The sequence below is a fragment of the Enhydra lutris genome, unplaced genomic scaffold (assembly GCF_002288905.1).
Source record: "Enhydra lutris kenyoni isolate GAN:26980312 unplaced genomic scaffold, ASM228890v2 scaffoldscaffold36, whole genome shotgun sequence".
NCBI classification, from domain to species: domain Eukaryota; kingdom Metazoa; phylum Chordata; class Mammalia; order Carnivora; family Mustelidae; genus Enhydra; species Enhydra lutris.
In genome coordinates this window covers 4,179,602-4,203,825 of record NW_019154120.1, presented here as the reverse complement: position 1 = coordinate 4,203,825, position 24,224 = coordinate 4,179,602, and the positions used below count along the sequence as shown (strand labels likewise).

At 42.5% G+C, this 24,224-nt stretch overlaps 1 protein-coding gene across 1 annotated transcript in view; it reads left to right on the top strand.

The window, feature by feature from the left end:
* LOC111154259 (zinc finger protein 407) overlaps positions 1-24,224 on the top strand; it is a 431,681-nt gene that overhangs the window by 285,074 nt on the left and 122,383 nt on the right. Inside the window, exon 8 of the mRNA XM_022513763.1 lies at positions 10,427-10,605. Within this exon, the coding sequence (XP_022369471.1) occupies positions 10,427-10,605 (179 nt within the window). The remainder of the gene's footprint in view (positions 1-10,426; positions 10,606-24,224) is intronic.

Genomic DNA, 24,224 nt, shown 5'->3' with positions numbered 1-24,224 from the left:
AAGATGATCAGTAATGCCTTGATTTCCTTCCACTTCTGTGCTGACTTAACAGATTCTTTTGTTTTATAAGATGTGGTTCTGCTTTGGCCTCAGATTATGCCCATCACCTTCCATCCCATAACGCACACTAACATAATTATGACTGAGAAATGGAGAGAGAAAATGTATATGGGTTCTTGTGGTCAGAGCGATTAATTTCAAGGAACTGGGATTTATGAATAGCAGACAGTCATGAACATAAGTGATCTGGTAGGAATTACCCTATTTAATAGAAGCCACCAGTTAAGGGGGAAAATGAAAAGAAAATTCACAGAATTTAGAGCAGGGTGATCCAGAAGCTACCCAAATAAAATTTGCAGGAAAAATTCAGGACATGTTGTGATTATTTCTGATACCTATAAACTCTTTTTGTCTTAGTTTAAAAACAACAAAAAAAGCCTTTGAATAATTTTGTAAGTAATTTAACATGCCATTATTTTTAAATATCTATTTTACTTAAATACCCATAAAATTTACCATTGTACATTATTTTTACTATTTGAACCCTGTCATTTGAAAAGTCAGAGTTTCACTGCTGCACCCCATTCCCCTGAGATAAACACTTAGAATCATTTGTATCTTGGTCCTGGTGGAGATAACCTAAATACTTTGCTCCCCTCCTTGGTTTGCACACAGCATCTAGTTGTTGTAACATGTCCAAAAAAGTTGGCTCGATTACCCTATTTTCTGCTACACCCCTCCTCTCTTCCCTGTTTTTATTGTGGTATTCTATTTGGCCATCCAAGTGGTTACCTTTACAGCTTGATTTACTGTACTTAAATCTTTTACCTGATTCATCAGTGTGAATTGTCTCTATGTAAACAGGAGCATCTTTGCATTTCGAGTCTGTTCCCAGCTTATGTTGGCTGTACTGCTTCTTGTTTATGATATTTACATTTGATACAATACTGTACAGTCCACTTGTTTTTAAAATACATGCTCTGATCATATTTGCTTTCGATGAGTAAAAGCTAGAAGATACTCTCATGAATCATCCAAGTGTTCCAAACATACACTAAGCAAACATGAACGTTTCCTGACTTGGGAACCTTTGCATAAAGATAGTTACCATCTATAGTTTGCTGACTTTCCTTTTTATACCCATTTAGTGCATTCATATGTCTATGTGACTATGTGCATATAATTTTAAAAAGTTAGAAGAAGCCATATGTGTATTCAGTTGGGACTTGCTTTATACTTGTTTTAACTTAATAGTATGTCTTGGAAATTTTTCTGTAGTGAGACATAAGGCTTACCTTCTTTTATTTGATGTTTTGGTCCAACAAATAAGGGTGAATGATGAGAAGTGTACCCACCAGGCCCTTGTCAATGGCACTTGTAGGGAGAAAGTCAAAGGCTCATGGCTGTTGTTCCTCCCTTGAGCCTGTGTCCATACCTCTTGTATTCTGAAAAAACACCTGATTTTACAGTGTTGGAGGGCATACTGGGAAAGTTCTGGGCCTTTGGCTATGGAACTGTTCAGTTCCACCACTGGAGGAGCGCTGTTCCCCAGGGGTGTGTGTTCAGAGCTGTGGTTGAGCAGTGTAGCGACCTGGCCCTCCAGGCCTCTTGCCTTGTCCTGACACCACTAAACATTCCTGGTTGGGGAATATCCTCTCTCTTCTGCAGTCAGGCTGTGTCCTCCCAGTGCTCTACCAGGGTGTAGTTGGCTTCCATGAAGCTTTGTAGGACAGCAGCTCCTCCACGGGGAAGCAAGCTTGCAAGTTAACCCTTACCTCTCAGCAGTGTTGAATCCCACAGTGTGGGTCACCAAAATTAATGACCCATTCCTCTTGTTAACACCTATCTGGCTTCAAATTTTTTTCTAGTGTTTAGTGTTTAGCTAAATAATGGTTTAATGATTCTTCTGGTGGTTAATTTCTAGAAATTGAATTCCTAAATCCGAAAGTATGTGTATATTTTAATGTTGAAAGCTATCCTCAAGTGTCTCCCAAAAGCTGACACTTGTCAGCGGTGATACTCATTTCCCTTCCCAATAAATAATATTACTAATCTTCTTGAATTTTGCCCTTCTCTTGGCTTTAATTTGTATTTCCTTGGCTCCTAGAGTCATTGATTACCTTTTAATGCTTATATGGCCTTTTATAGATCCCCAATTATAACTTTCTTGCTTATATGCTCTTCCTCCAGCTTTTGAGAGTTTTATCTTTTTCCTTATTAATCGTAAGTGCTTGTCTTGTAGTCTTTGTATTAATCATTTGTCTTTATATATGTTGCATGTATCTCTCCATTTCCTCGACTTGTCTTTTAACTTTATTTATAACGTACTATGGTACATAGCAGTTTTAACTTTTAGGGAGTATATTTTGCTACATCTTTTTGTAGCATTTGGGCTTTGAATTTAGGAGTGCTCTTTCCAACCAAGATTATAAAAATATTTTCTTGTATTTTCTTCTAGGACTTTTATAATTTAGTGTGCTTCTGTTAATGCTAAAATCCAAATGGCATTTATTTTTACATGGTTAGGGCTATAAGAATCTAATTTGTTTCTCCCCATACAGCAGGCTGTTGACTCAACACCATTTATTATATAAAACCCATCGTTTCCGTATTGATCAGAAATGACATCTTTATCCCTTATATATGTTGATATTTGTGCTGTCTGTCCTGGTGATTTATTTGGTTCAACACTCCAAATGACATTCCTTTGCTAAACATCATCGATAAAATATTTCATTTCAGACAGGGGAATATGAAATTCTTTATTCTTACAGCTTCTCACCAATTTTAAATTTAAACAGCACAAATGTTCTGTATTCTAAAATTATCAGGCTCCCTCCTTATGGGCCCTTAGTGAGAACAGACGTGGTAGAGGATGATAGACCCTGGGCTGCGCTACATGCCCTGTGAGGCCACCCTGAGCTCGCGCAGTGGAGCGCGTCCTGCCGGCTTGTGGTGACCTGGCAGCTTCATGTTTCTCTTTCCCACAGAGATTCTCTCATTTTTCTTAGACTGGTTTTTTTGCCCAGTAAATTTATAATTGAATACTACTGGTTAAGTAAATAACTTCTTAAGTTTAATTTACATAAATGCTTTCTTTGGATTATTCCTTATTCATTTTGAATTACTATTATAAAGATATAGTAGAAGCCCCTTTCCACTGAAATTTTAGATAAATACGTACTACAGTGCATAGTATTGATACACTCGTTCCAATACATAAAGTGTAACTACAGAGTAATTATTTTCAAGGATGTGAGTTCAAAGACTATAATCCAAACAGGCAGATGAAGAAATTGCATTTCTTAATATGTACACATATATACACTTACATAACTGTTTGGGGAATCTGTTTTTATTCAAATGAATTGAAATTGCCTTTCAAATACAGTAAGAAATAAAATAAGAAAATTGCTAGTAATGATCCTTTGGTTGAACTGTCTTCCATTTAATAGGAAGACTAGTAGTAGTAATAAAAAAAGAATTGGGTACCTACTGCATTTTCTGAACATGCTTAATCTAATTTACTTTAATTCTCCTGACAGCCTTATGAGATATATGTATTATTATTCCCATAAACCAAGAGTATCCCATGGTCAGAAAGTTTGAGAATCAAGGTGTTGAACAAAACTGACTTGTTTCTTTAAGTAGAGCTTTCAGAATTTTTTATGTCAATTTACATACATAGCAATGCCAAATTGTTACCAAAAGATTAATCACTAATTTCACACAAGTGAGTCTGAGAATGTTGAGGCAGATACGTAGCTTCCCTTGGGGAAACAGAAAATTCAGATTTATTTAGAATCTCTGTGCGCAGAGACCCTTGTATACACTTCAGCACATGACCTCTGGGCCAGTCTCTCTGTGTTTCAGCTTCTGTATCAGAAAGGTTATATTATCAGTACATATTAGTAAATACGTAGGAAATACCCAGTTGTGTCATGGATATTAATTTATTATTGGCCCAGGTCTCTCTGTTCCATAGTTAGCTTGAGATGTTTGCCATGCCTGCTGAAGACCACTTATGACTGACTCCCTGATGGCCTGGGTAGGACTCTGTGAGCCTGTGGTGATGGGAGGAAAAAGAACAATGTGGAAGGATGAGTTCAACCAGATGTGAGCCTCCTGCGGCCTGGCTCTTTGAAACAGGTCGGCACGTGCTCAGACTGACCGGCTCACTGTAATCGGAAGTCCAGAATTAGCTTCAAATGAGTAAAATATTGGTGAGATGCCATTTCAAGTCCATGGGGGCAGAGGTGGACTAGTAATGAATGGTATGGAGAGATCCGGTCTGCAGTCTGGGTCTACACTTGGCCACCACACTCTCGGGTGGTTCTGAAATGGATCTAACACTTGATGTATTGTTATACAACTGTACAAGTAGCAGAACCAGATTTGGGACAATTCTTTTATAACTTCCCAAGAGGGAAGCCATAGAACAAAATTTAAAAACTTCTGCTTTTCCATAAGCAAAGTCAAAAGAAGAAAAAAAGGAAACGAAGGAAAAAATATTTGCAGCTTCTGTCATAGACCGTCAATCTCCTTAATGTAAAAGAGAATGACTAACAACACTAGAAAAAAGGAGATCAAAATACGAAACAGTGAAAAGAAAATACATATGGCATTTCAATATTTGAAGATACTTAGCTTCATTCATTATAAGAGAAATGCAAATTAAAACTTAAAAACCTAAAAAAATGAAACTCCAGTGAGCTGGAGTTTTTTCCTCCTACCAAATGGGCAAAAATTTGAAAGTTTGGTAACATACTTCATTGGCAAGAATGCAGAAACAGGATCTCTCCAACATTGTTGGTGGAAGTGTAAATTGCTACAACTTCTCTGGAGGGCAATTTGGCAGAATTTATCAAAATTACAAAAGCATATGCCCATTGACATTTGAAACACTTCCATTTGGCATCATGAAATTCTCTTGGCATCCTGAGGAATACAAAGTGTTCCACAAGATTATTCATTGCAACCTTGTTTACACTAGCAAGTGATTGGAAACAACCTCCATGCCCATCAGTAGAGGATCGCTTAAACATAATACACTGTACCCATACTGTGGAACACTGAGTGGCTGCTCTGCAAGGGGAAAAAGAAGGCAGAGGAGAGGCAAGGGGAAAAAGAAGGCAGAGGAGAGGGGGAGGGAGTCGAAAGGAGGGTGGAAAGCAGCAGCAGGAGGCTCTCACATGCTGATGTGGAAAGATCCCCCTTGCTGCATTGTTAGGTAAGGAAAGCAAGATTATGTACCAGGAGGGTGGAGGTAAGAATGTACAATATATCTATGGTTTGAAAAGTCATTTTTAATTCTTCCAAAAGATTGATGAGAAGTTATAACTTGTACCTGCCAGAGGGAGTGGGGGTTATCTGGGCAGAGCGGGACAGTGGTAGAAGGCAGACTTGCACTGTGTCTGTCTGTCGTTAGTCTTTTTGTTTGAAATACGCAGATGTGTGTTTGTTCAACAACTTCACTGGTGCTTTTTGTTTTAATAACCAAAATAACATATATCAAAGGAAAAATTCATAATTTTTTGAGCTTCCTTTTCCTTAGAATAAATATAAATTTAATTTAATGCTTTTTGTGTAATAGTGAGTAAGTAGTGCTAATAAATAATTTTGTGGAGCTCTAGAAGCACTTCTGATGTTCTGGTCATTATTTTGATACACATTGCCTTTGACTGAATAAAGTATTTCCTTTATTACATATATTTTAAGAAGGCTTAAAATGAGTTCCCATTTTGGTCCTTTGGTTATTGCCCCGCTTGTGTATTATGTAATGCCTAGTACCTTACTCTTTGTATCTCTCATAAGCTGCCTCAAGACTGTCAACACATCACATCCCCAAATCTAATTCTGAATTTCCCATAACTTTCCGTTCACACCGTGCGTGCACGTCGTGGTCCCAGCAAGGGCTGCATCCCTAATCCTCGCAGGGAGCCTACGGCCGGTGCTCAGGCCTCTAACTTCGGAGGAACCACACTGCTCCAGCTTCCCGTGCCAAGTCCTGAGTAGCTGTCCTTTTTCTTCTGCCACAGGGTCTTGATTCCTGTGGCTCTGGAGTAACTTCTGAGCTCAGAATGTGTGAGTCCTCCAACGAGGTTCTTTTCTGAGGCCGTATTGGCTCTGGTAGGCCCTGCGCATTTCCATATGAACTTTCAGAGCAGCGTTTCATTTCTGTAAAACATCCCACTGAGCCTTTGACAGGACTGTGTTTTTTTTTTTTAATATTTTATTTGTTTATTTATTCGACAGAGACAGCGAGAGAGGGAACATAAGCAGGGAGAGTGGGAGAGGTAGAAGCGGGCTCCCTGTTGAGCAAAGAGCCTGATGTGGGGCTTAGTCCCAGGACCCTGGGATCATGGCCTGAGCCGAAGGCAGAGGCTTCATGACTGAGCCACTCATGATAATCCTAATACAGGGAGTGCATTAAATCCGGACATCAGTTTGGAGAGTATTGCCATCGTAATATCAAGTCTTCCAGTCTATGAACATGGGACACAAATAAGCTTTTTACATTAAAAATCAGTGTCAAAGTGAAGACATTGTTCAGACAAGCAGTCGTAATGACTGTGTGCCCGGCTGGCTTAACTGCTGTTATGCCTGGAGATTTAGCCACGGGGCTGTTGGAAGCGACGTCTTAGAGCCCCGCCTTCTCCTGTTTCACCAGCCTTGCTTAGCACCACGTTGCTTTGCCGTGCCCATCCCTGTTTGTGGGAAGAATGAGCATTTTCGGGCCAACTAGCATTCAGAATTACTTAGCAGAAGGTGTCCGATCTATTCATTGTTCCTCGAGTTCTGTGGCATGGGCGAGATGTTCTCGAATGCCAGGAGGAGCGTTTGCCTCTGCCTCCTTCAGGTGCTCTGCGGTGAAGCGCGGGGGCGCAGTACGTCCTAGCTTTCACTTCTTAGCCTTCGATCACAACAGTTTGATTTCGTAGATGCAAAAGGCTCATTTTTGTTCCAATGTTTTAAAAAGTTTTCTATGGCGTGACATTAAAGGCAGAGGAACAGATTTTGACTGCACGCAGGTACGCGGCCATCCGTGAACTGTATGTATCTTTCCTACTGCAGACGGGCATTGGCTCTTTTACGTTCTTGTTAGCCTGTATTTAATCCTAATGTATTTAATTAGCACGTATTTGATTTAATTTAATTTTATCTATTTGTGTGAAAAACAAAATTATTAAAACATATATATATACTTGTATTATACATAAAATATATGAGCAGTATATATAGTATAAATAAAAATGTGCATGTGTGTGTATGTGGACCTGTGTGTATGAAGTGGCCCTTAATACCTTGTGAAATATCAGCGAACACAGCACTTCTTTCTTGTTTTAGTCTCTATTTTTGAATAAAAAGAAGCCTCTCACCTTTTTAAATTCTACCCCCCCCTTCACTTGCTTCACTGTTAGTCTCCTGATTGTTCGCTCCCACATGCTATTTAGGTACGAAGAGATGTTGGTTTATTTTTGTCCAAGACACACCCTTTCCAAAACCAAAATACTGTTTTCGATGTCACCTCTTCAAGACCGTCCCTGGAGATGAGGATCCGTTGCTTTATGTTGTCTTGTGTTTCAGTATGTGTTATAGATTTAAGGTGGTGGGTTTGGTAATTCTGATTACCTCAATTGATCAGGATTGTCTTTGATGATTCTTTTTTTTTTTTAATTTTAATTTTTTTCAGTGTTCCAAAATTCATTGTTTATGCACCACGCCCAGTGCTCCATGCAATCCGTGCCCTCCTCAATACTCACCACCAGGTTCACCCAACCCCCCACCCCCCTCCCCTCCAAAACCCTCAGTTTATTTCTCAGAGTCCATAGTCTCTCATGGTTCATCTCCCCCTCCTGTGGTTTCGCTTACTTGTCTTTGATAATTTTTGATGCCTTGCTTTTTCCATGAGGAAATAATGTCAGTGGAAATAATGTCAGAGAGTGGGCAGTCCTTATAACAGCGCCGACTGAATACAGTGGGGGCTGTTTGTTCTCCCTTCACTCCCCGGTGTCTGTACACACGGGTGTGTTGAGGGGGTATCATGGAACACCAGTGGGAGATCTCCAGAATTACGGGACTGATTGGGAGGGGCTCACTCAGCTAGTGGGGGAATTCAAAACATGGTCCTCTTCCTTTTAATTGCCACAGAAGTGGACATGTGTTTCGTCCACTCCCATATATTCTCCGGTTACTTTGTCAACATGATGCTATTATTCCAAGGATATTTATAGAATCAAGAGACTCTACAATCTCCCCCTTTCCCTCGACTGTGCCTAGTATTGTTGATATGCTTACATGTAAGGATGGAGGTCTTAACCGTTGATGGCCAGCTCATCTCCTGGTGCTCCCCCCTTTTCTGTCGAATCTCTCACTGTCTCTGCCTCTAGGAGTCGTGTGAGGGCCTCAGAGTAGCAGGCCAGTGGCCAGTACAGAGGACATGAGAGCTGCTTATTCAGTTTTTACTTAGTACAGTGATGATTAACAGTAGGGATTTGTAGAAAAAGCAAGTCTGGTAATTCAGCAGTGGCAAGAAAGAGATAAGCTGTATATGCATATTTTCACAAACGTAAGGTCTATTTAGTCTAAGTCTAAGGTTTATTCAGAAACTGAGTATAAAGCTTGACAGAACCCTAGCCAAAGGCAAAGCTTATAGAAGCTGAAAAAAATCTCTGGTGTTCTGGTTCTTCTTATTTTTAAAGGTGTTTGTTGTTATGAAATTTTTAATGGAAATAATATATAATCAAAGTATATTTGGAAAATGGAAGCAGGCATTGTTGTGTAGTTGCATTCCCATCTTGCTGTGCTTTCTGGTCCAGCTATAGAGGGATTTGTCTGGTTTAATCTTTCTAACTCTGTACATAGTTGGGCACGTGCTTTTCAGGTTCTGTCTGGGGATGGATGGGATTCAGCCCAAGCTTCTCCAAGGGGCTGGCTTGGATCCAGTTACAAGACTGTTCCGTTACACAGACGCCCGATCACGAGGACAGTATTTGCATTTCTGCTTCATCTGGGTGTCTCTAGGAGCGGTCCCTGTCCCTCCACGTCGGGGGAGTGCTGTTCCTAGAGCTGCTGTCATGAGCTCCACTTGCTCTCCTGATACTCCTCCACTCTCCTCTCCGCGTGCGTGAAGGGACGACGTGTGTACCGGCTCTCGGGATTTCTGATGTTGCCTTTACCCGTGAGTGACAGTGTCGGCACGGTGCGGTTGTTGGGCTGTAATCGCTCTCGCTGTCCTCACCAGTGTTCTTCGAGCACCTCCGGCGAAGTCAGCTGCGCAGAGTGTTACACATAAGTGTAATCCCACCTGAGTGTTGGGGCACAGACCCTCGCGAAGCTTCCGCTTAGGACCTTTCATCGTCTGGTGACATGCGAGATGGGTTTGCTAACTACCGTTTTCCTACCTCATTGGTCATGGAAGCTTCACTTCAGACAATTCCTGCAAGAATTTTGTGCTCGGCGGTACCCTCCAGAGATGCTGATGATTCTGTTGCTTGATTTTTTTTCTTCTGGCATTTAATTTTGCTCTGTGGGAAATTTGAGGCCAGCCTGATTTTTTGTTTCTAGTTAAGTGCACACCCTGTCCCCTTCCCCGGCCAGCCTGCCTGCATGTGCGGTGCCCGTTTTAGTACTGTTCTAACAGAGACAAAGAAAGCAGCTGTGTATGTGTTCAGAAAGGGTCTAGGTGTGCAGTGTCGGATGCCCAGAGTCGCAGAGGGAGGAGGCAGCAGGTGGAAGAGCGCGCTTCCCGGAGCTCAGGCCTGCTCCCTGGCATCCGGGCACTTCAGGCCTTGCCTTTCTGAACTGGTAGGAGAGCAGTCGGAGAGGACCCTCTCCCTACTTTCAGGACTATCTGGCATACGGAATACGGGGCCTCCACTGTATCTTTCAGCCCCTCGCGCTTCGAAACCGACACCAGCGTGGAGAGCTCCTGGGCTCCCGACCCACTGCTGCTTTTCTGTCTTCATGCTGTTTTAGAGCTCACTTGACAGAACTTAAAAGCCACAGCTGCTTTGTTTCCTCAGTGCTCTAAATTCAGTGAGGCCCCAGTGCTTTTCTTTGCACCACTCCTCCCTGGTGGAAGGTGTATTCTTGGGGTTAAGGAAACTCCTTCAGTGCCCTCAAGTGGCACCAGAATAATCTGATAGTAAAATCGTAGAACCTGGGATTTTGTGCTTCAGGTTCCACGTAGAACTGGATCACGAAGGTTAAAGACCAACCTAAAAATTAGCACCAGAGTTCACAGATACTACCAGCATCATGGGATGACCGTGTTACACGCGTGGAAATTACTGTACCAGGACAGCCCTCGACTGGGGCCTGGCCCACAGGAAGGCCTCCATACGTGTTAGCTCATATCCTCGTCTGTGGTCTCATGGTGCTGATTCGACCTTAACGTGGGTTACTTTTCTTTCTTTCTTGGTAGGTCAAACTGTGCTGAAAACATCCGAAAGCACATTTTACACACTGGCAAACACGAAGGAGTGAAGATGTACAACTGCCCTAAGTGTGACTACGGAACGAACGTGCCTGTGGAGTTCCGGAACCACCTGAAGGAGCAGCACCCCGACATCGAGAACCCGGACCTGGCTTACTTGCATGCTGGTAAGGGCTCGCACTGTGAACGTGGTGTCATTCATCCCAAGCGTGAGGATACTGTTTGTCCGTTACTGTCAGTTATTTTCACACAGTAGAGCATGTGAGAGCATCTGCCTCAGGACCTGGAAAAGCGCATTCTGGGCTCATCCCACCCGACTGTGAAAACGTGTCTTTTCTGTCGTGTGTCATCAAGAACACATACGACAAAATAATCCTCCCAGGACAGTAAAGTTAGTCATAGCGAATAGTCAACAGTTGGTTGACTAAAACGATAGCAGTTGTTTGAACTCCACGTTTTGACTAATTGGTAACAGTTTTAAGTTTTTTTCAAAAAAGGTTGGTGATGTACAACGTTATGCCCCATCCCCATGCACACAGTCCTGGGGTGAGTTCCCGGAGAGGGAGACCACAGGCCCCGGGGCGTGAATTGAGCAGCTTGAACGTCAGCCTCATTCCCCTATTGAGTGACTCCGGGCCTGTTGTGTACCCTTCTGCCTGGTGGGGACAGTAAGGGCTGTTAGCACAGCGTGTCACCAACTGCACTGGGTAATGCAGTGTGTGTGCATCACTCGTGTCCTAGAGATTAGGAGGGACTTGTCCACAGTGTGAGGGACACGGGGCTGAGGGCACAGGCTGGCCGCTTGGTCTCATGTCCCTGGGTCAGTGGCCAGACCTCATGCTCTGGAAGCTCAGAGAGGCGGCTCTGGGAGGGCTCAGCAGATCCATCCCTGTGTGTAGCCCAGCGTGTTGTTTAAGGACAAGCACGCCTTCCTCGAGTGTGGCGTTCCTACTGTGCAGAGCAGCAGGGGATGGATGACAAGTGTGAGGACACGTCAGAGGAAGCGCTTACCCTGAAGGAGATTTACAGAGAGTTCCAGAACATAGGCCAAGCAGGACTGTCCTTCAGTGATGCCAGCTGATACAGAGGATGTTTTAGGCAAATGCTATGGATCAGTTAGAGCCACGTGAAAACTCTCCTTTCTGTACTGGGCCTGTGACCTCCAGCAGGCCAGCCTTGTCACGCCTCGGGTTCCTCCTCTGTAAATCTCTGTGGCGGCATCCATTTTCAGGGTCGTTGTGAGGAGTGAAAAAGCTTATGGCCAAGCCCAGTACCTTTTACGCCTGCCTACAGAAGCAATGCTGAAGGGCTGGTGGGTCACGGTGCTAATGCTGGACATGTGACCATAGTGTTTGAAAGTCATGGGAAACCCCACCCGAAATGAAAAGTTATAGGAAACCCTACCCATTTGCCAATGTGTAAGTAGTGTTTGCTCAGATAACATTTACATCAAAAGAAATGGAACTTAACGAATGATTTGAGTTAGAAAAATATTCTTATTTATTCGATATTAATACATCTGGCAGTTTAAGGTTATTACTTGTTTTTTGCTGATGTGTTCTTTCAGATTTCTGTGCGTGCGCACATGACTGGCTTTTTAAGTAGTGGTAGAATGTCTGTTGTTGTAATCTGTGTTGTGTCCAGGACTGTTTTTGAAAAGCAAAAACACAGGTTGGTATTCCTTGCATGTTGGCGAGGTTGTTACCGAAATATTTTGAACTGGACAGTTTATAGCTTTAGCACAAGAACAGATAAAGTCAAATTGCAGTGTCTTCTGACCATCAGTTCCTATGGGTTCTTCCTTAAGTTGAGTCACGGCCAAACCGAGGCCAGAAATACTGCCTGTGGAGGGAGGCGCTTCAAGTAGCCACCAAGCAACATGACCTGAATTGACCAGGTGTCAGGGAAGTACCGGTTTTCAGGAGAGGCCCACTGTGCCTCTTTCTCGGGGCGCAGTGTCAGCGACTTCTGTCTCTCCGTTGCACCAACTGGGCATTGCAAATGGGTTGTTTCCCTAAAATAACGTCCTTACAATTTGTAGATGAGCACCGGCTGGAGGAGGAGGGAACTAATTGCAGAGCGTGGACGCACATTCTGTCTGCGGCTCTGCACAGCCTGCGTGGCCCACACTGTTGCTGCCCCAGCCGTGCCAGTGTTCCCTGGAGAGGTGTTTTGAGATATTATTAGTATGAGACAAGTTTCAGGAAAACTTAGTCTAGTTTCTGTGTGTATGTGTGTGACACTCACGCGCATATGGTCCTGGTTTTCGGTTTTATATTTGGATTCTGTTTGAAACTGTTTTCACGGAAGCCGCCGTAGCGAGCGTCCCTCCAGACCACACCCGTGCGGTAGCCGTGGGAGTCTGTCGTCGGTGTCCCCCTGGGCCTGGCACTCACGCTCTCTGGTAGCATTTTTGCTTGGGTACACTTAGCTCGGTTAAGAGAAAACTTTAAAAAAGTGAAGTTTTTTAGACTGTAACGGACTTTCTAACCTTGTGATAGTTAATCGTCTGCAGTACCTGCAGGGTGGTGGGAAAGGAGCCTTCCTCGGTCTGAAGTAAGACTCTGAACCGAGCTGCTGCGGCGCCTCATTCCACACCGTCTGGTGGCGGAATGAGGCGCCGCACCTGCCGAACCCATGCTGGGCGGGCGGTACCGGGACGGGTCCCGCGGCGGCATGAGGGTTTTGTGCAAGAGTGGTTTCTGGCCCGGAGGGGGACTGTCCACTGTGTTCTCTGCCGTCTACACTGTCCGTGTGCTGAGCGTCTCGTAACCCGGCATTCAGGGAAGCACATTGTGCAGTTCTTGTAATAAAGGGTTGAGTTTAAATCTACCCAAAAATAGATGAACAAACTCACTCGGGTCCTCACATGGTTCTGCCATGTGTATCAAACATCGAAAGACATTAGGAGGGACACATTAGGAGTAGGAGGACACATTAAACAATGGCCACGGGAAGTGCCATTTGGGGTATCTTCAATTTTAGTTGAGATAGTATTTGGAAATTTATATGTTCAAGTAAGGAAGACAGCTCTGGGGAAAGAGGCTTTGCTGTGATGGTGCACTTCCCCGGGTGGGGGACACAAACACGTTCCTGAAGTCCCAGAGGCGGTGTGACTTAGCCAGGGTTCCCTGGAGGCCGGGTCACGCCCTGGTGCGCCAGGTGGTAAGGTTGCAGCCCTCTGCATGTCCTCATGCTCAGAGTTAGGGACGTTCTGTGCTCCTGGGGGCATGTAGGCGTGACCTTCAGGAGAGGCTAGATCTGAACGTCAGCCCCATTCCTTTTTTTTTTTTAATCAATCATTTTTTTTTAATTTATTTTCAACATAACAGTATTCATTGTTTTTGTACCACACCCAGTGCTCCATGCAATCAGTGCCCTCTCTAATACCAACCACCTGGTTCCCCCAACCTCCACCCCCCCACCTCTTCAAACCCTTCAGATTGTTTTTCAGAGTCCACAGTCTCTCATTGTTCACCTCCCCTTCCAATTTCCCCCAACTCTCTTCTCCTAACTCCCCATGTCCTCCATGCTATTTGTTATGCTCCACAAATAAGTGAAACCATATGATAATTGACTCTCTCTGCTTGACTTATTTCACTCAGCATAATCTCTTCCAGTCCCGTCCATGTTGCTACAAAAGTTGGGTATTCATCCTTTCTGATGGAGGCATAATACTCTATAGTGTATATGGACCACATCTTCCTTATCCATTCGTCCGTTGAAGGGCATCTTGGTTCTTTCCACAGTTTGGCGACCGTGGCCATTGCTGCTATAAACATTGGGGTACAGATGGCCCTTCTTTTCACTACGTCTGTATCTTTGGGGTAAATACCCAGTAGTGCAATGGCAGGGTCATAGGGAAGCTCTATTTTTAATTTCTTGAGGAATCTCCACACTGTTCTCCAAAGAGGCTGCACCAACTTGCATTCCCACCAACAGTGGAAGAGGGTTCCCCTTTCTCCACATCCCCTCCAACACATGTTGTTTCCTGTCTTGCTAATTTTGGCCATTCTAACTGGTGTAAGGTGATATCTCAGTGTGGTTTTAATTTGAATCTCCCTGATGGCTAGTGGTGATGAACATTTTTTCATGTGTCTGTTAGCCATTTGTATGTCTTCATTGGAGAAGTGTCTGTTCATATCTTCTGCCCATTTTTTGATATGATTATCTGTTTTGTGTGTGTTGAGTTTGAGGAGTTCTTTATAGATCCTGGATATCAATCTTTTGTCTGTACTGTACAGCCCCATTCCTTTATCGAGTGACTCCGGGCCTGTTGTGTACCCCTCTGCCCGGTGGGGACAGTAAGGGCTGTTAGCACAGCATGTCACCCTCTGCACCAAGTGATGTGGTGTGTGCACAGTTACATGCGCCCACACTGCGCATCCAGGGTCTCCAGTGCCTCTGTGGGTAATTCGTGGTCTCACCTCTCAGTGACTTTCAGCAACTGAACAAATGATTTTGATATCGTTTCTCATTTCACACTCCAGAGAATTAAAGGCTCTGTGTGAGCTCTAATTTTGGTTATAGCTTTGTTCGAAAAACATAAAAGTGGTGATTTTTAAAATAAAAGTTGATTATTTAAAAATGTATTCGTTCATTTCCAGGCATTTGGGGATTTTTCTAGTTCTCTTCTTGCTAACTATTGAAAGAGTAATATAAATCGATTTCTAGCTTCCATCTACTATGCTTATAGAGCATAATGCTGAATTATCTCAATCCTTTGAAATTTGTTTATGCTTTCTTTGTGCCCAGCATTTGGTTAGTTTTGGTAAATGTTTGAGACATTCTAGAAAGGAGCATAAATAATGGTGCTGTTTGGTGTGTATTCTGTGCTCCCTGCCCATCAGTTAACACCGAGTTTTTCACTGTGCTGTTCAATTCCCTGCATTCGTACATGGTTTCATGCTACCTCTGTCAGCTACGAAGAGGGGTGCCATGCAGTCGCCCTCTATGATTGCAGATTTGTCTGCGTTCTCTTTTTTTTTTTTTAATTCTCTTACTTCTGGCTTTACGTATTTCAAAGATCCATCCCTGACTACTCAGAACTTTAATATTATTTCATACACATCCTCCACTATCATAAAGAAAATGTGTATATTCCTTATAATCACAAAATGTGCCTTTTCGTCTATTGTAGTGCTTCTTGCTGCCGCTCCATGTCTCATAATGGTGTAGCTACATCAGCTTCTTTACAAACTGCATATAGAGCTGCATTTGGTTTTTTGATCTGCTGTGACAGTTTTAATCTCTTACATGAAATAGTCTTTTACTTTTGTACTTGTACTTTATATCATCATTAATATCTCCGTCATGATCCAGGGCAGAAACTACCCAAATGTCCATCCAGCAGAACGCATGGAAGGCTGTGTGGTCACCGAGTGTCCCGCGGCTACGAAAACAAGCTCTAGGGAAATCTCATGCTCGTAGAGTTGGATGCACTAAAGCTTTTCTAGATACATGTTTTTTTAAAAACATAATTTATTTGCTTCCTGTATTTCTAGAGAGATTCATTTAGGTCCATTCTAGATCCACTGCGATGAGACTGGACAATCATATTAATCCCCACAAAACTGACATCAAATTAAAAGTTGCCAGAATTCTGTCATTGTACATTATAATTTTTTTCTCTTTAGTGAAACCCATTTCACCCCACAAATGATCTTTATTTGACCTTTATATCACCAACTGCTTGTCTGCCATTCCCGTTACTGAAACATCAGCTTGGTGTTCTCTCACTGCGCCCGGAGCGGGGATGAAAGACGTTCCGTGTTTGCAGTGCACGTGACCTTCTGTCGGTCGTGGGGGCTGGTCAGGAACAGCACCTGGAGGAAGGGAGGATGAAGGTCGAGGAGGCCACAGAGAAGGTGCAGGGGAGCACGTGTGGCTCTCGTGATTGTGACAAAGAAGGAAACAAGAGATGGTTCTCTCTCGTGAATGCCAGGCCAGCACCTCAGAGAGCGTGCTTGCCTCTGAGGTGGCGCTCGCTGCTGCTGGGTGCGTACCTGCAGGACAGGGCGGCCTGGCCACACTCTGCACTGTGACTGTGACGTCGCCTCAGTTCCTTCACCTTTCCCCTGGGAAGCTGGGACTTCTAGTGTCGGAAATGTGCCTGTGTTTGTTTAAAGGTGAGATCAAGTGATGGTCTCTGTTCAGGAGAAATTAAGTGTTAAGTGATGACACGGTATTTTCTCTCATTCCTTCGTTTTCTACTGTTATAGGGTTTTTTAAAAACATTATATAAATTGATGTGATTTTCATCAGTTCTTATATATTAAGACTTAATCATTTAAAAATGTACATCAGGTCACCTGTCCTGTGCAGTGTGATAGCCCACAAATCTACCGTAGTCTCTCCACAAGCTGGGATTTTCGTATTGTTCCTTAAGATAATCGGTTTTTTAATTCTTAAAACATGTATTATTTAATTGTATCCCATAGCATTTTCCTCCTACCTAAGTGTAAGAGTAAGAATGTGAAAGTTCGGTTCTTCCCAAACTCCATGTCCTTTCTCTTTCCAACGCTAACCAGTCCATACCATTTAAACTCTAAGGACACTTAACGGGTCCCTTGATTCTCCGCGTGCGCACTGCTGCGTGTTGGGGCGGCCTGGATTCCGGGTTCTGCCCTGGAGCCCCGTGCTTTCCCTGTCACGGTTAAGATACAACAGCTGTAGCCTTTTGTGTCTTAACCATTCCCTCTCATTTAGTGGAATATTCAAATTTCCTCATAGAAAAGATTTTCTTCATCATTAATTAAAAACATTAGTGTTCTGATCCACAGAGCCTTGTAGGATGTAGTTTTCCCCAGATTGTGGGGCCTTCTATTTTTAACCCCATTACTTTCAGCCCCTTTTGTTAGTTGGTGCTCTGACACATGTCATGACATTTTGTACAATAATTCATTTTCTGAAGAGGTCCAAAAATCTCAGAAAATCCTGACAGTGTCTCATTGGTTCTCCTTACATAAACCAATTATTACTTCAACCTAAAAAGGAACGAAATTTTTTCTGACAGGATTGCCTTTGGTAAATCCATGCTGACTCACTCCTATTAAATTGTACTTCTCCAAATGTATCATTAAGCTCATCCATAAGTATCATCTCAAATTTATTTCCTAATATAGATGTTAGACTAGCAGCTCTATAATTTTCAGCCTCTACCCTCTCTTTTTATAACCTTCAGACTGGATTCCTTGTTTTCCAGGCTCCTGGTATTTCACCGCCGACAAAAGACTTCCTAAAATAATTAACAGTCCAACAGTTTGATTCTTTACCCTCAGACATCACCCATGGGTTAATTTACTGTTTTTCGTAACTGCTGCTAACTGTCTTTGTTCCCGTCTACCTCCTCTCTGTGTTCTGGCACCTTCTGTCTGGCACCGTGCTCCGTGTCCATCCTGGTGTGGCGGGTTCGAGTAGCTGGCTTTTCTCTCGGCTCTCCTCTCACTCTCAGTCCTGTTGGATTTCCTGAGTTTAGAGCGAACTACCCCACGTACTGTAAAGCTGGGGCGGGGGTGGGGGGTGCGGCGAGTAATGCTAAAGCAAGGGTGTTCTCATCAGCCAGCTTTTCTCGGTAATCCACTTGCTCTCCAGGATCCACGCGTTTGCCGGATGATAAGCAGATCCTCTCCGCTCATCCCTGTTTCTCTTTTATTGAGTAATATACTGAAATATGTTTGTTTGCTAAACCTTCTAAGTATATATTTTAAAATATCTTTAATTCAATCTGCTTAGGAAGGAATGTTCTGGCTCTTCTTTGGTATGTCCAAGAATATACCCCTGCTTATCCCCGTGGAGCAGGGTGAAGAACAGATGCGCTTCTTTCCTTCAGTCTGGTCCGCACTTCTGCCGCCTGCTTCCCGCAGCCCCACTGCCATGGGGCAGCCCTGCGTGCTGGCCTTCCGGAGTGCTCCGGCTGCCTCAACCTGCGAGCACGGGAGCTGGAAACACAATCAGCCTCTGTGGGTTCGTGAAATTATTATCGTGAAGCCTTAACATTTTGGAGTTTTAAGACTTCAGATAATCCGAAAACATGAGCTAGGAAGTAACATAGACTAGATAAAATGAGCCACCATGGTAAATGTTTTCACGGTTGTACGGGGCCTGGCAGATGGCACAGGGGTCAGTCAGATGAACTCGGTTGAGGCGTCCTGACTCTGTGGCTGTCAAGACGTGTGACTTTAAGCAAGTCACTCAGCCATTCTGTGTCTGTGTTCTCTGACGCAAGGTGTGTGACCCTGGTTAGCCTTTCTTTTGACTATCAGATTAAATGATGCATATGAAAAAGCTTTGAAAACTATTATTGATACTGAGATTCTCTTTAACTAAAAAGATAGCAGGCTTTGTTATTGCCCTTTAGTAGTAGGAAGTTAGAAGAAAAAGACTGAAATGATTTCTTTGCATTTATTACAAAGAGTAATGAATCTTTTAACCGTATATGTGTTAGTGGGTATCTGTGTATCAGCATGATATTCTGTCCATGGAGCTAAAGTTAGAGCTAGACAAGGTCTTTATATAGCTTTTTCTCAGAGTGGAAACATCACTTCATTTATTCACATTATTTCTATTCTTTGTTATTTAGTATAAGTTACATTTTTAAAACTGTTTTTGTAAATGAGTATGACACTGAGATAACGTCCTTTCTATTGCATATTTCAACATTCTATAGAGTCCTGAATGGCAGTTACAACATTTAAAATAAAATCAGGGTCCACAATTAAAATACAGCTTTTGTTAGTAAACACCTCCTACTGTTGACTGAAGATAATCTGAAATTCATGTAAATCCACTCAATTAATCATTTCTGATGGATCTTGGGCCCTCAGAGCACTCAGGCTCATCCCCTAGCTACAATGATCTTAGAAGTTTTAAAGTGAGGTTTACTTTTTTTTTTTTTTTTTTCCCAGAAAAGAACTCCATGCTCTTCTTTCTTGGGAGGCCTAGCCAAGTGTAATTAGCTTGTGTAATTCAGAGCCACATTAAAACTTCCTCCTGGCCTTCTTTCCTTGCCGCCACAAGGTTATGTAGGCACAGGACAGAATGCTAACCTCATCACCAGGCAAAATTGTGTTCTTATCTAGGTGAAGATTTACAACATTCATGAGCAGAATTCTGAAAGTTAAAATAGTTAAAGAGAAAAAAAAAAGAAAACAAAATTGTGATCTTATCCCCCCTGACAACTTCATTTATCAAAATTTTAAGGGGAAAAAATTGATTGTGGAAAGTTATAGAGGATACAGTACGATCTTATCAGGTAATTGATGTGGCTTTTACTTATATATAGACCTTTTATCACCTGTTTAATTCAATATCATTTATATATTTTAAAAATTTACACACCCTCACAGTTACATCTTGACCCCGACTAACATGCAATTTCATATGAGAGAAACAAGGCAGGCGCTGGCAGGTCTTACTGCTGATAGCACATAGCCGTCATTGTTTCTGTCGAAACCCTTTATGGAAGAAGAATGGAACAGGTTCTTCAAATTATAGGGGAAGTTTAGGAATACTATTTAATTGGTGTTGAAATTTAGCTCGAAAGATGTAAAATGTACATTATCAATCACTCGCAAATATATTTATTTCTGTTTTTTTGAGCAAAGTTATCAGCTAGCAGGTTTTCCTTGTTTTGAGTTTTTATTTTGAAATATTTTGAAGCTTACAGAAAAGTTGTGAAAACAGGGCAGAGTTCCCAAATATCCTTTGCCCCACTTCCCCGAACTTGAGTGTCAGATGTAACCACGGCAGGATTACCGAAACCGAAGACACTGGTGTCAGTGCAAGACCATCCGCTGAGCCACATCCTTCGTTCACATCTCACCAGGTCCCCTTCCTGTCATTTTTCTTTTTCCAGAGCTCAGCTCCGGGGCTGAGGTACCCTCTAGTTCTTGTGTCTCTTCAGTCTTTCAGCCTCTCACAACCCTGATTCTTCTACTGAATAGGGATCAGTTCTTCTGCAGAATGTTCTTTGTTTTCCACTAGTCTCACGCTTACTCATGATTTGGCTAAGGTTCTTTAAGCGTCTCCCAGAGTAGACGTGCAGCATGTCAGGGTGCATCATGGCGGATGGCGTAAGCTGGACCCACTGAGTGAGGTGATGTCTCCATATTTCTCCACTACAGACCTACTGTTTTCTCCTTTTTAATTAATACACATCTCCGGAGAGATACTTCAGATTATGCAAATAGCCCGTTTCTCCTCAGGCATTTGCCCACTAATTTTGACATTCATTAGTGGTTCTTGCCTACAACAGGATCTGTGGAGTTTTAGCGGTAATACTCTCTTTCCCTCGTTGCTTCTGCATTTAATTGGAATTCTTCTTTAAGGAGTATCTGTCCCTTCACTCCCAATTATTTTTTATTCAATTTATTTTTGCCGGTGTGGATCTGTTGTACTCTGTGGTTTACAACCGAGAATAGTCAGATTGCTCCAGCACCGGCCATCGTGAGCTCCTTCCAGCAGGCGTCGGCGTCCTTCGGGGTGCCCCATCCTTTTAGGACCATCTCTTTACTTTCTAGTACCGCAGTGTGCTCCAGGCTCCTCTGGTGGTTTGCCTGCCTTGATCCTGAAATCTTCGTCTTCTTTAAGCAGCTTTGGTTTCTTTCATTGGAGAAGGGTGTTTAGAAACCAAGATCCGCACGCTGTGTATACTCAGTGCTTCTGTGCACTCTCGGCTTGTGGGCTTTCTCAGCAGGCAGAAGGAGGAAATGGATGTGTGCATGCTGGCCCCTGAATTCGCATAAATCCAGTTTTATTGATCTAAAACATAAATTATCTTAGACCTAAATATGATAACTTAAACTGTAGAAGTTTAAGTAGAAGTTTAAGTTTAAGTAGAAGTTTAACTTAAACTGTAGAACTTAAGCACCTGTAGAAGAATACATATGAACAAATCTTTGTGGCCTTCGATTAGGCAATAGTTTTTTGGATATGACACCAAAGCACAGGCAATAAAAGAAAAAAATAAATTGGACTTCATCAAAATTAAAAACTTTGGTGCCTCATTTGAGGCACCATCAAGAGGATAAAAGGAAAACCTACAAAAATGGGGAAAAAAATTCTGCAGACCTATCTGGTAAGGGACTTCCATCTAGAATATATAAAGAACCCTTGGACTTAGCCATATCAAGGCAAAAAACCTAATTTAAAAACAGGCAAAGGATCTGAATATCCATTTTTCCAAAGAAGATACATAAATGGCCAGTGATCACGTGAAAAGATGTCAACATCATTGTCAGGGAAATGTGAATCAGCACCACAAGTACATAGGGCATCTAGGTTGTTTACCCTCTTGGCAATTAAGTAAATAGAGCTGCTGTTAACATTCACATATAGGTTTCTTTGTGGCTGTGAGGTTTCATCAATCTTGGGTGAATTCCTGGAAATGAGATGCCTGGACAATGCAATATGTGTATATTTAATCTGTAGAGGCAGCTGTGAAGCTGTTTGCCAGCACCTGTACGTCTGACCTTTCTGCCAGCCGTGTGTGATGTTCTGGTCGCTCTACACCCTCACAAGCACTTAGGATTGTTGGGTTTTCTAGGTCATTCTGATAGAAGTTTAGTGGTAGTTAGTGGTTTTAATTTGTATTTGATCACTACTGATGTTGATTGTCAGTGCTTGTTTGTCATCTGTAAATTTTCTTTGATGAAGTGTCTTTTGAAATAGTTTGCCCCTTTTCTCATTGGGTTACTGAGTTCTAGGAGTTTTTAATGTGTTTTTGATACAAGGCCTTTATCAGATAGATGATTTTCAAATATTTTCCTTCATGCTGTGACTTGGCCTTTTTTTCCTCTTAACGGTTTCACAGAAAAAACTTTTTTTTGTTTTAAAAGATTGTATTTATTTACTTGACAGAGCACAAGTAGGTGGAGCGGCAGGCGGCTGGGGCAGGGGAAGCAGGCTCCCCGCTGAGCAGAGAGCCCTACGTGGGGTTCAATCCCAGGATCCTGAGATCGTGACCTGAGCTAAAGGCAGAGGCTTAACCTTGACTAAGCCCCCTAGGTGTCCCAGAGAAAACATTTTAATGCAGTAGCTCTTGCCCCCATATCCGTAGTTTTGCTTTCCACGGTTCCAGTCAGCCGAGGCCCGCTGTGATGTGTCGGCAGATGCCCCTCCTTCTGATGCCTCGTCGGAAGGTCCTTCGTAGCCTAGCACTGCTTCGTGAAGCCTATGTCACTCACCTGCGCACATTTTGTCATCTCACAGCATCTTAAGGAGAGGAGGGGGAGTACGGTACAATGAGGTATTTTGAAAGAGAGAGAAATCACATTCACTTGACTTATTACAGTATATTGTTATAATTGTTCACTTTTATTATAGTGGATGTTAATCTCTTTCTGTGCCCAATTTATAAATTAAACTGAAACATAGGTAGGTAGGTAGGTATGGCAATACAGTGGTTTTGGGCATCCGCTAGGGTTCTGGGAACATGTGTCTTGTATGTAAGAGGGGACTACGGTATTCATGAAGTTCAGTTTATTGACGGTTTTCCTTATGGTTTGTACTTTTCGTGTGGTATCTAAAAACTGTGTGCGTAACACAAGTTACAAAGATTAAGTCCTGTATTTTCTTCTGGAAGCTTTATGTTTTTGCATTTATTTTACATATATTTATATCCATGATCTATTTCGAGTCAAATTTTGGATAACATGAGGTACAAGTTGAGGGTTTTGTTTTGGTTTGGTATATTTTTACATGTAAGCATCTTTTTTTTTTTTTTTTCATTTTTGAGCAACATTTGTTGAAAACCTTAGGCCTTTTGCTTTTGTTGAAAATCAGTTGACAGTACTTCTTTAATCCGTTTCTTTCCTCTCTACCACCATAGCAGTTTCTAAAATTAAGCATGCGTGGATCTTTTTGTTTGTTTCAAGTTTTTATTTGAGTTCCGTTTAGTTAACGTATAGTATAGTATTGGTTTCAGGTGTAGAATTTAGTGTTTTATCCCTACATACAACACCCAGTGCTCATCACAAGTGCCTCCTTAATGCCCATCCCCCATCTAGCCCCACCCACCCACCACCTCCCTTCCATACCCCATAGCTTGTTCTCTATAGTTCAGAGTCTGTTTTATGGTTCGCATGTCTCTCCCCCACCATGTTCACCTGCTTTGTTTCTTAAATTCCACATACAAGTGAAATCATATGGTATTTGTGTTTCTCTGACTGACTTATTTCTCTTAGCATAATATACTCTAGCTTCTTCCATGTCATTGCAAATAGCAGGATTTTGTTCTTTGTGATGGCTGAGTAATGTTCCCATGTGTGTGTGTGTGTGTGTGTGTGTGTCCCCTACACCATCTTTATCCATTCATCAATGGACATTTGGGCCCTTCCCACAGTGTGGCTATTGTTCATAATGCTGCTGTCAACATGAGGCTGCATGTATCCTTTTGAATCAGTATTTTTGTGCCCTTTGGGTAAATACCTAGTTATGCAATTGCTAAGTTGTGGGGTAGTTCTATTTTTAATTTTTGAGGAACCTCCATACCATTTTCCAGAGTGGCTGCACCAGTTTGCATTCCCACCAACAGGGTAGGAGGTCTCCCCTTTCTCTGCATTCTTGTCAACGTTTGTTGTTTCCTGTGTTAATTTTAGCCATTCTGACAGGTGTAAGGTGATATCACATTGTAGTTTTGATTTGCGTTTCCCTGATAATGAGTGATGTTGATCATCTTTTCATATGTCTGTTGGCCATCTGTATGTCTTCTTTGGAAAAATTCATCTTTTCTGCCCATTTCTTAGCTGGATAATTTGTTCTTCAGAGAGTTGAGTTTGATAAATTC